Source organism: Mizuhopecten yessoensis, unplaced genomic scaffold (assembly GCF_002113885.1).
Source record: "Mizuhopecten yessoensis strain PY_sf001 unplaced genomic scaffold, ASM211388v2 scaffold8261, whole genome shotgun sequence".
NCBI lineage: Eukaryota > Metazoa > Mollusca > Bivalvia > Pectinida > Pectinidae > Mizuhopecten > Mizuhopecten yessoensis.
In genome coordinates this window covers 301,432-313,727 of record NW_018407459.1, presented here as the reverse complement: position 1 = coordinate 313,727, position 12,296 = coordinate 301,432, and the positions used below count along the sequence as shown (strand labels likewise).

The 12,296-nt window shown below is 34.8% G+C and overlaps 1 protein-coding gene across 2 annotated transcripts; it reads right to left on the bottom strand.

Moving 5' to 3' along the window:
* Positions 1–7,018: 7,018 nt before the first annotated feature.
* On the bottom strand, positions 7,019–12,148 carry LOC110455530 (protein cornichon homolog 4-like). Of its 2 annotated transcripts, none has more exons than XM_021505711.1 (5): positions 12,031–12,148; positions 10,067–10,135; positions 9,623–9,735; positions 8,857–8,997; positions 7,019–8,249 (listed from the first exon to the last, which is right to left on the bottom strand). In XM_021505711.1, exons 1-5 carry the CDS (start codon positions 12,103–12,105, stop codon positions 8,129–8,131), a joined length of 519 nt encoding a protein of 172 aa, XP_021361386.1. In that variant the 5' UTR covers positions 12,106–12,148; the 3' UTR covers positions 7,019–8,128. The 2 variants fall into 2 exon arrangements, with proteins under 2 accessions (XP_021361386.1, XP_021361387.1); XM_021505712.1 differs by having other exon boundaries at positions 8,156–8,359.
* Positions 12,149–12,296: the final 148 nt, after the last annotated feature.

Here is a 12,296-nt window from a genome sequence, read left to right as displayed (position 1 = left end):
GTATATGACGGAAAGGATTGTGTCCGGCAAATATTTTCAAGGAATAAAATTTACTGTGCCATTACCAGATACACAGTAATCACCGAATAATGTTATCTCAAAAATTCTTGATCAAAGGTCAACATAAATATTGTGTGTAAAATAGCAGTACAATTGTACATGAAAGTCCAAGGGTTAATATGTGTTTTTTTCTTTATTATTCATAATTCATCTTAAAATCAAAATCACTTTAATTTAAAGATTATTCATTCAAATTTTCCAATTTTACTACAATCACAATTTATGAATGTCAATATAATTTGTGCAAATTCCAAATGGAAAACCTGATCATGTGATAATTTGTGTACAAGTATGAGTGTGGTGGGCAATTTTCAACACATTACTGTCACCAGGAATGGAGAACTATGTGGAAGTATCTGCATGCATAATCTATCTATGAAATGATTACTATCTACTGGTATATTCCATTGTAACCGGGGGGCAAAATTAGTTTTACATCCAGCTTTGTCAGTGAGAAAAATACTGCAATTTTTTTCTTTTTATGATAATACACATGTAAGAAATACAACAAAATGGTTTTCATATATTATCAATAAAGATATATATGTTAAAATGATGTCATGTTTTGATGTGGTACTTGCATATTTTGAATCTGCTTTAATACTTTTAAAGTGTTTTGTATTCTGATATTTTGATTTTTGCTTGACTGCTTCCTCATATAAATTACATTGACCTAATTTATATGACAGAGGGTCCTTGGGTCGTAACTAAAAATGGTTGAGGTCTCCATCTTATTTCTTAGCAGAGTTTATGAAACAAATATATTCATGCTACTGGGAAAAGCCCTACCCCTAGGGATTGAATCCCATGGTCATGACACGGAAAATATTGAAATTCCCACCATAAAACCATATGCACATATACATATGAATCTCAAACTTTTCTATTACACATCATTGGTCTTGGGACCTGTGAATCAAATATTTAAAGCCTGCGTGCATATTATCCTGCTGGATACTGAGCCCAAAAAGTGTAAATAGTTGCAATATTTCAAACTGATTGCATAAATATCCATATTAGTGGTACAGGCCCTTTTGGCCTCTTAGTATCATCATCATCAACAATAAATGGATATGTGGAGCAACCACACAATGGATACTTGTTTCAGAACTTTTTGATTTCCCACTTACTGGTAAAAATCTTGATAGTTTGGCTGCCTGTTATATAGTCCTTCATGGTCTTTAGCTCACTTTGCCCAAATGAACTGTTGGAATCTATTGCTGTCTTCTCAAAAACCACCTGATCAATTACAATAAAATTTTGTAGGACCTATTCCGTGGTGATGATGATTTAGATTTTTGAAGGAGAATGGGCTGGCCCTCCCTGAATTTCAAAAAAGGGGTAAAATTTGAGGTTTCTAAACAAATCTTGTTACCAACCAGCAGTCTATCATGATTTTAATATTCATTAATTAGCACGCTTAGTAAATGTTCTACAAAGTTCTTAAAGGAAAATAAAATCTGTTTATAAATGGGGCCATTTTACAATACATTGTTGAGTACTTTAATGTTTAAACACTGACATATCTTTTTCTTAAGAGCTAAAGGGCCTTATTCATGATATTGAGCCAGCAACTTCCTGGCATGGGATGCTTCAAAGTGTACAAAATGAATGACCACGACCTTAACCTAAAGGTAACAGAGGTCAAATTTGTAAAAACATTCAAATGACTAGTTCTGAAACATCAAGATGCCTCAGTCAGGATATTTTGCCAGTAGCATGCTGGCTAGGAGTGCTTCGTAATTGGGAAAAGAAATGATTACCTTTATTGAAGGTCACTGGGATCAAATCTGTTAAACAGTGGAAGAATATTTTTTAAAGAATCAAAAGTATATAGTCATTATAAGTGCAGAGCAGCTTGCTGACATGGAATGCTACAAAGTTGATTTTTATCCATTCAAGGACACATGGTTCAAATTGTTCGAACACTCACAATGATATTTCTGAAACACATACCAGCCTATAGTCATTATATATGGGTAGTAGCTTGCTGGCTATGGGTGCCATAAATATAGAAACAACAAAATGACCTTCACCTATATCCAAGGTCACAAGTCAAATTTGTCAAAACACGCAAACACCTAAAGGCCTGGATATGGCAAATAGCTTACTGACATGGAGTGCATAAAAAACTTCAGAACTTTAGAAAAGAAATGACTTGGGAGTTTTATTCAAGGTCACAAGGCTAAACAGTCACTTTCTTCCGAAACATCAAAGGGCCCAGTCATGATATATAGCCAGTGGTTTGCTTGCTGCAATGAGTGCTACAAAGGATTAGAAAAGAAATTACCTTGACCATTACTCAAGGTCACAGGGTCAAATCTGTTATACTATTCAAAGAATTCTTTCTGAAAGTCGAATGGCCCCAGAGTCATGATAAATGCCCCGCAGCTTGCTGGAATGGAACACTGCAAATTTTTGGGGAAATAATTGATCTTGTCCCCTATTCAAGGTCACAAGGGTCTCTCCAAAATTTGTGAAAACACTCAAATGGCTTTTTTCTGAAACACAAACAGGAAATGATGTTAACATATTTCAAGGTTACTGGGGTCAAATTTCAAACATTAACAGGTTGTTCTGAAAACCAAAAGGCCTGGATTCATTAAATATGTGGCGAGCAGCTTGCTGAAATAGAGTGCTACAAAACTACAGAAAAGAAATTACCTTGACCTTTAATCAAGGTCACTGCTTTGTAACTTGTTAAATGAGGTCTTAGTGGTGAACTTATTGCTGGGTGAATTAATTGTTGGTAACTACTCACGAGTTGTAAAAGGTTTTAAGGGTTTGTGATTTGAACAAGAACTCCATGGTTTGTGATTGGCTGTACAAGAATTTAGTGGTTTGTAATGTGTTGTACAAGGATTTAATGGCTGGTAACAAGATGTACAGGGACTGGCTTGATTGGGACTGTTTGTACAAGGACTTACTAGTTTGAAATGAGTTGTGTGCAAGGACTTGAAAAAAATAACGCTTTAAGATTACAACTAATTACTGCAAACATTCCAGACATGTCTGAATGGCCAAGATGACAAATAAAATGAAAACAAGACACGTTCGTTTTTTTTACAAAAAACTTAGAGAAGTTTTATTAGTAAACGATAAAGAGTGTAACAGTAGTAGTTTCCCTAGGATGCGAGATCAAGGCAGTAAACACACAAAACAATGGCACGTTTGTTTGACAAACATGGAATTTACTTCACTCATCAAACAAAATTACCTGTATGGTAATTTACATTACAAATTACTTAACATTACCATCTATACAAGACACCTCACAAATAAAATAAGTTCCTGGCTGCAAAAAAAAATCTTTACTGAAAAGAATAGAAATTTAATCTCAATTCACAGGAATTACTTTTACACACACTTACAATTCTGTAGTAAATGTTTAACTGGATGTTCTCATACAAATGAGTAATCACAAGTACAAAAATTAACAATGTTAATGTATTTACAAAAAATATTGTGACATACAAAAATATAGAATTAACCTTGATAGCAACACCTCGGTCAAATAATTTAATTGTGCACTCATCTATTCCAAGAAGTTCTATTATGATACATAGTGGCTTGTTGTCCAAGTCTGCAATTATCACTGGTAAGATATCCTTGGTAGCACTCAACATAAGTAAACAGTTAGTCTGATTGAAAACATTGATCAGTATTTCTACATGTACTACTGAAGCCTGAAACATAATCTCAACGTACAGAAGAATTCCAGCGCTAAAAAGTCGATAGAAAGTTTTAAGACAAACTTTCTGGAATAGCTTGTGTGTGTATAACTTTTAGTATGCATATGTGTTTAGTGTCCAAGCAAGCCTAATTTTTTTTTAATTTAGTCAAACCTGACTACCATTGAGAAGTCCAAAAAATGGCAACCTAACACAGGTGTCTCTTAATAATGGTTCAGTTCACACTGAAATTACTGCAATAGGGAACATTAAAAGTGGTTATAGGAACAAGTTTAATGGTATCATGAATTAAACTGATTATATTATAAAGGTAAGAAAGCATGTTTACTTCCATCAGAAAAAACATGTGTGAATGATGAACTAGTTAATGTTGTACATTTTGGATACTGATACCACCTACATGTGCTAAACATTGGTGCCATTTTCATTTGATCCAGTGCTATTAATATGGAAAAGTGCTTATTCGTTCACCGCTGAGGTTGCTTATAAGAAATGTTTGCCATCTTGTAGGAATATATGGATTCACTGCATCCTGAAATATAACACTGATGTAAAAAATCCTTTTAGGACTCACACAACTAAATCAGCCAATCAGCAAGTGTTTCATACGTTTGTAGTTCCTATCTGAAATAAGTTCCGGCTAATTACTGGGCCACTGAAGGAGTTTAATAAGGAACTGATGACAGATTGTTAGATAAATGAAAAATATATACTTTTGATATATTTCCATATCTGTGTGCGGATTTGCACAGGGGCAAAATGTCTGGGGGCGTTTCTGTTTTGGGTCACCGGTTTTGCTTGTAAACTTCCGGTTGTCAACTTCTTGGCGCTGTGACACTTCAATATGCCACTAAACCTACCAAAAAAGTCGTTTTGTAGCCTTTGCAAGGTATGTATTTATGAATCTAGACAGTTGTCACTAGTCTTGAACTTCAAATATTAAAGTTATTAGCTAAAATGTTTGGTAATAACATATAGTAAATTATTTAGTTGTGCGAGTCCTTTATACAGTGTCGGGTTTATATAACTCGGTTACACTTTAATTGGTACTGTCATTTGTGGATGAATATGTTTAAAAAGGAATACTGTGTGAGAAAACAGCCATGTGCGTAGTTTCCTGTGTGTAGAAACAAATATCATATATATGCAAGACAGAAGTAATGAGGGCTACCTACATAGGATCCCATAAAGGCATATATTTATGTGTACACAAGTCACATTTCACAAGGGCTCCTGGCAAAAAAGTGTTGCCTTGATTACACTCATTAACAAGAGGCCCAAGGGCCTTAGCGGTCACCTGAGTTATATCATAGGTACTGGTAGCTTTATTTTATTATTTAGATGTGATATGGAAATCAGCATGTAAACTAAGTGAAATACAATACTTGTCATGTCATCAAAGGATAAGAATTTGAAAAAATTGGTAAATGTTCCCTTTGGGGCCCCGCCCTAGCCCCTGCGGGAGGGGGCAGGAATCCCAATTTTACAAAGTAATACTCTCATTCACCAAAGATGATTCTGACTAAGTTTGAGTAATATTTGGCTTAAAATGGATAAAATATACCCAAAAGTGTTATTTCCCTATATAAACTATAGTAAACTTTACCTCCTCCCCGGAGGTAGAACAAATAGCTCGGGGGTCCTGAAATTTACGATTTAAATAAAGCCCCTGATGATTTTCTTTCCATGCAGAGAAAATGAATGTAGTACCTCTGAGTCTGGAGAAGAAGATTTTTGAAACATTGGTTAATTTTCCCTTTGGGGCCCCGCCCTGGCCCTAATGTTGGGGTAGGAATTCCTCATCTACCAAGGATGATTCTGACCAAGTACTGGTTCTTGAGAAGAAGTTGAAAATGTAAAAGTTTACGCACGACGGACGGAAAGCGATTAGAATAGGTCACTTGAGCAAAGCTCAGGTGACCTAAAAATCTTACTAAAAACAACTAAAGTTGCACGCTAAAATTGGGTATTGGGTAACTTCCCTCAGTTTCTAAATGAATATACATTGAATAGAAAAAAACCCTTTTTACCTTCAAATAGATTTGGAATGTTTGACAAAGTGCATCAAGTTGCATTCTATAAACAAATGCACTACCAATTTTTGCAATTAAGACAATCTTAATTATTTTTTGTTTGCATGTTAAGACATTTTGACCGATGCACCTACATAGAAGTCTAGATAAGAGGTCCTCTTACCCCCGACATGTATATCTACACTTTTAGCCTAGATAAGAGGTCCTCTTACCCCGACATGTATATCTTCACTTTAAGCCTAGATAAGAGGTCCTCTTACTCAGACATGTATATCTACACTTTTCCCAGTCATGTCGAGACAAGGGAACTCTCCAGTCATAACTAATGTTAACATTTGATGTCATGTCATTGATGCATGGAAATAAATAATATAAAAACTCTCTTATGTCAAATTTGCATATATGACAGGGCCAACAGGGTTAAGAGAAAAATAATTCACCCTTTGGGATGGGGAGAGGGGAGACCTCAACGTCGCGGTAAAATTCTAAATTACAAGTTGCCAAATGCCTCATGTTTGACAACTAAATCTTCTCCTAAGGGGATGAAACATTCTATTTAACACTGTGTATGAGATTAAATCACTCGAGCTTCAAAACCCTGCAATATTTACACCTAACTACTGGTAGCCCAAAAGGCATCACAACATTGCAAGTATATATTTGCATAGAAGTTTATAACATTAATATAAAATGATTTTAAACATAAATGGCTTCTGCTCTTTAGGTGTAAAGTTCAAAGAATTTAAACAGTCTTGGTACGTGATTACCAATCTTTATAGGTTTTCTAGCTTTTGGAACGTAATTGTTGCACTTTAGCACGGACTTGTTAATGCAAACATAAGCAATCAGGGCTGGTGCAAATTCTCTATGGAATAGGTTCAATGAATAACACTTTCTTACTCATATAAAAATAAGGTGGCTGGTTTGTACTGGGACTTTTTACATTGATAAAAATGAGTTAACATTTCACAAGAGATTTATGATATAACCATAGCTACAAAACATATCAGAATTATGGTATTGTAAATCAGGCTAAGTTCCTCTCATGAAACAAAATCTTTTCAAACCCTTTCTGACTTACAGCTAAGATGTTCAAAGGAAATCTTACAACAGATGGACCAGAAGCTTTCGACATTTGTTCCACCTACCATAAAAACCCATGTAATTTGCGCACTTTTTTTTCAGAAATTTAATACCCAAAGTGGGGGGTGCGTAAAATACACAGGTATAGAAAATTTCAAGTTTTTTTCAGGAAAAGATCGACGATTCTGGGAGACCGCCATCTTGGATTATCTCCCTTGGTACTAGTCTCTAGTAAGACATTTTCCCTATTATTCTAGTACAAGTTATGAATTTCAAGCACTTGAAACACATTTATTTTATATCAACAATTTGTTCCACATGGTTCCTTAGTATATTTAACATAAATTAACTGTCACAACGCAATAATAAAGTTGATATTCCTCCTTCATGCAGCCAGAAAATCTCACATAGGACAAATTGAAAGGTTTAAACTCAACATTTGCCAGTACACTATTGTATTGAGCCTCATGAGGTACAGTGATGTGCGAAAAGTATTTAATCAAAACTGCAGCATGTTTGCATACCCAAACTTCATGGTGTTTCGAATGGTCTTGGCCTTGTCAAACCTTTGTCAATGATAATCACATGCATTTTATTGAGCTTTTCAAATTATTGTGACATTAAGTCACAAGTTCTGTTTGTTTCTTCACTTTCTGATTTTCAATCACAAATTCGAAATTGTCCATAGCTGCTACTCTGACCGAATACTTATGGCACATCGTTGAAGAAGTACAAACACCTACATTGTTACCTTACTTTGTTTATCTGTATAAAAATGGACATGTAACACAATAAAAAGCCAACAGTATCAACAAAGTAACTTGTACTTTTAATATTAAAGGTACCTCAATTTAAAAACTAAAATGAGTGATAAATTGCACCAAAATTATTCATATGCATCAATAGATTGATATTAGATATCAATTAGTTATATAATGAAACCTGTCTTTACCGACACCTTATTTACCAATACCAGACTTAACCAACACCTTACTTGAAGGTACCAGGTATATTAGATATTGTACCTGATTTTATGGCCCACAAAGATAAGTTGACCTTTTTATCAAAAGTTTCAGTCCCTCTTGATGTCAGTAAAGACGGGTTTCTCAGGACATGTTTTGCGGTAAATAGAACATTCAGACACTGTGTTCGTTGGTTCTCTATAGGATTTCTGGCAGCGATGACACGCATGTGACTATCATAGTACAGATTTAATCTCTACACTGTAGTTCCCTGATTCTGTATTGTTATTCTCAGACTCTATCCATCAAGACGATCCGTAACCTCCTGTGCATCTTGTACATCCGGCAAATTGGCCAATAGAGCAGCCTGCGAGCCAAACGCTCCCGTAGCCTCATTGGTCAAAAGCGAGATGATCATCCTGCAATGTAAATCACGTCATCACCATGGCAACACAGCTGCACAGGAAGTTACAAAGGTACATCATGCTCTGTCAGTCATCAAAGTCCTTTAATCAATGAGTAAATCATCCTGTAACAGACAAACACTCGGTCAATACAGCTAAGTGCTAAACACAGCATTAACTACCATTTATATTTTTATAAACAGTTTTTTAATTGGAGAATTCTCGTCACCAACAATCAACCTAGTCCAAATCTGCTACAAATTCAATGTATACTGTAAGCTTGGAACAAATTTCCACTCTTAATGACAGGTCAAATGGGTCGCCTCCCTTACCAGGTGATAACTGGACTTAAAGCTGACAGTGCAAAGTTTCATTTTTTCTGGTTTTAGGGTCTTCCCCAGTGGCAATCTCTTCTGGCTGTCATTTCCAAGGAAGCACCAACATTTTAGTTTGTCCTTGCTTGGTAACGAGTATGGGTCTCGCGAGGTATAAAAAGCAAATCAGATTTTTTGGATTTTGTTTTAAAAATCTCAATTGAAAGCTTTGTAACTTGCACTGTCAGCTTTAAGGAACAACTTACCAATATAAGATATACAGAAAACAGACTGAAGAAACAGCTTACCAATACAAGAAAACAAAAAAGAAGATAAGGTGTGATCCCAGTTTAATGAGGTTTTCTTTTAAGTAGGTTTTCAGTTGGTGTCTGTTGTGAATCTCTGTAGGGTCATAGAGACCAATATTCCCAGAGGGTTTTGTCACATACCTTGAGAAGAAAAGAATTGTTATAATAAATGATAATACATTTCAGAAAGATAAATAGCAATTGCCATAGCTACATGCATGTAAATGATAATATCTAATTAATGAACATCAGAGAAACTATTTTTAATACTTAAACTATTACATGCATGTAACATTTGTTACCATTTTATATATTGAATGGTACATGCAACATATTGTAGTTTTCCTATAAAAAAAATCATGTAATTGTAAGTGTTGCAAGACAAAATTTCTCCACATATAGGTTGTCAAATATATATCTATAATTTGATACAACTACTAGTCACATTGACAATTTTCACCAAAAGCTGCACAAGAATGAACAATATTAAAACATTATCAGATTCAAACACTTCCTAAATCTCTAAACTTTGATAATACAGCTAACTTTTATTCACAAAACAGAACACTAAATACTCTAGTCAGAACTGTAGTTACTCTTTGGTGACATTTTTGGTTATTTCATTAAATCATTATCTATACCAGGTACATATTTTTTACCTGAAGTGAAAGCATAGTGTGCAGACTAAATGAACTTCCGCACTGTTTTTGTAAATACCCGGTATTTATTTAGGATAAAGGTGGTGAAACAGGATACGGACACTTACTTGTACACCATCCATGCTGTAACAGGTGTGTACATTAGGAAAAGAATCCAGTGACCTGTCACCAGTAGGAAGAAGGCTAGCACTGATTGGGCAATCAGTTCCGGTAAAACCCACTGAAAAGACACGGAAAGTTAAGCGTTAAGTTCAATTCTTACAGAGCAATATCAAATATGCGAGTTTCTGAACTAAGTATTTGAATTTTTCAACTTGTATTACCTGTTGTTTTCACACTGCTTGGTTGATTTTATCTTAAAATATTTAGCTTTCATATATCCTTCTTAAATGAAGTTTTACTAGGGTTAAGGGTAGAGAAAAAGCCATGATCTAAGGTAACAATCTTGTTATTGATAAAATTTGAATTAGTAAATCTGTCATAAGAAATGAACTTTAAGAATCAATCCGTTTCAATTGTATAGTTGAATTGATAGAAAATGAAGTGTATACCTTGTTCAGTTTTGAGCAGCATGATGTCGCATTTAGATAGTCACACTCTAAATCTGACAAGGTTATCACCTGGGGTATGAGTCAAGGAATTCTGAATGTACTAATGATATATAACTGTACATCAACTCTACAGTGTTTTCTTTACAATAGCTAGTTCCTGCAGGAATTGAAAAACTGTAGTGTTATTTTCATTAAATTGGGGAAGATCGTCCTAACTTTTCTTCACTTTGGAAAAATAAAGCACTTGTTTGTTAGGGGAAGCAGCCTGTATTCGGCTATCAAACTAGGGGAAACAATCACTTTAGAAAAGTTCCTATCAAAATTCGTTTTTGAAACAGCCTTTTCAATGGTGTCATTGTTGACACTTTGAAATTTAAGACTGATAACATTATTTTAAACTAGTTTCCAAGAGGATTTTACTTAAGCTCAGAAGGTTATATACCCCAGTAGAATATGCATGTGTATATGTTTAACCCTCCAAAAAGAATGAAAATGGATGTGAAATGAAAAGGGATAATAACACTTGAACCAACCAAAATATTACATAGATAAAATATACAGTAAGTTTATGTATTATAGTGTTATTCTAATTTTAGCACTCTTCAAGCATTAAATCTTAACCTAAATTTCTGTATTTTTTTAATTTTCTGCATACATATTGTGAGTGCGCCGATTCCTCATCATGCTAAATTGTTAAGATTTAAAACAATGCTACAATTTGAGTCTTCTAAATCGGCTTTTGGCCCTCAAAATGTTACAGGCTTGCTGTCTCATTTTACAGAAAACTTTTATGTCTTGCAAAATCAAAACTGAGGCATAATCGTTAGGAATGCTATCATTGTCAACTATGAAGAATGTTGATAAATGAATTATGTTTATATTGTCATAGTTAGATTTATAGATTTATCTCACATTGCTGGTCTCGATCTCCAGGTTCCTAGTCGAACGCTCTACCACTGAGCTAAAGGGAAATTCCCTCTAGCTCAATGCTAGAAGGTGACCGTAATCCTATGTACAATGAAAATCTGCCACACCACTCCCCCCTTTTTAAATGTGTTCGCCCTCGAACACCACAACCCAGGTTCTAACTCGCGGTCACCACAGGGAGGGCCACAGACACCATTTGTAACAGGAAAGAGAATAGCGTGCTTCCACCAAGGATCAAACCCTCGATCTCCAGGTTCCTAGCCGGACACTCTACCACTGATCATGAGCTAAAGGGAAGTTCCCTTGAGCTCGAAGGCGACCGTAATCCTATGTACATAAAATCTGCCACATCTCATATAATATTGTTAATGCAATGTATTTACTCTGCAGTTCATTTTGTTTTAAAACATTTACATTTGCACCAATTCAATAGTCAATCAATGGATTATCAGCCTTCGTATTGAGCTTTTTGTCAGACAATCATGTGTTATTTACATATTTGTTTTCAATTTGTTAAGGGATATGCATCACTATGGTTATGTCCTAGTTGGAAACACTTGCCGCTGGAGCTATCCTAATTTTTTAACCTGTATTTTGAAAAAATGTTTTTATACTGAACAAGAGTATACCAAAAAGAAAAGATTAAAAATAATTTAGATGAAATATATGATTATAGCAAAAAAACCGATGTTGAACCATTAAAAAATAAGAAGGTTCCACAAATAAAACTTCGGGGAACTGAAACTCGGGTAACTCTGAGAGCTGTTATCAGAATCACAGAGAGGATCAATGAAGGAGGTTTGAGATCTTAAAGAAATGTCTGGTCTGTCAAAAATCTTTTTAAAAATGTAATTTTCAGACTTTTCTCATTTTAACGCGAACGCCCCACCCACTCCCCAGATAGAGTCTTTGGATCCGACGCTGAATCTTGAGCCGGTGTTCATATCTGTTCATTTACTGTTGTCCTACTTCATATAGAGGGGAATGTATTAACCAAGGAAGGCCAGATAGATGAAAATATGTCATGGAAAGGATACAAAATATACAACGAGAAAGAGCAGCGCTCCTTCGTCGATCACCGAGAAGATGAAAAGCAATGAATCTATCCCCATTTCGCTTCCTAACCGCTCACGTTTTTTCACAATGTGTAACCAGAATTTGTTACTCTGTTATATATAATCTTATATTATTGTCCGTGAATTATTGTCTATTGATATTTGAATCAATCTGCATTTAAATTATTGGAATTAACTAATATAAATAACAAACAAATGCGAAAATAAAACGAACGAGATGCAATTTT

Coding starts and splice junctions, on each gene's coding strand:
- LOC110455530 (XM_021505711.1), bottom strand. CDS start 12,105: ATGGGGATAGATTCATTGCTTTTCATCTTCTCGGTGATCGACGAAGGA. Junction 10,136..12,030: donor TCTTTCTCGTTGTATATTTT/GTATCCTTTCCA, acceptor CTCATACCCCAG/GTGATAACCTTGTCAGATTT. Junction 8,998..9,622: donor ACAGCATGGATGGTGTACAA/GTAAGTGTCCGT, acceptor TTTCTTCTCAAG/GTATGTGACAAAACCCTCTG.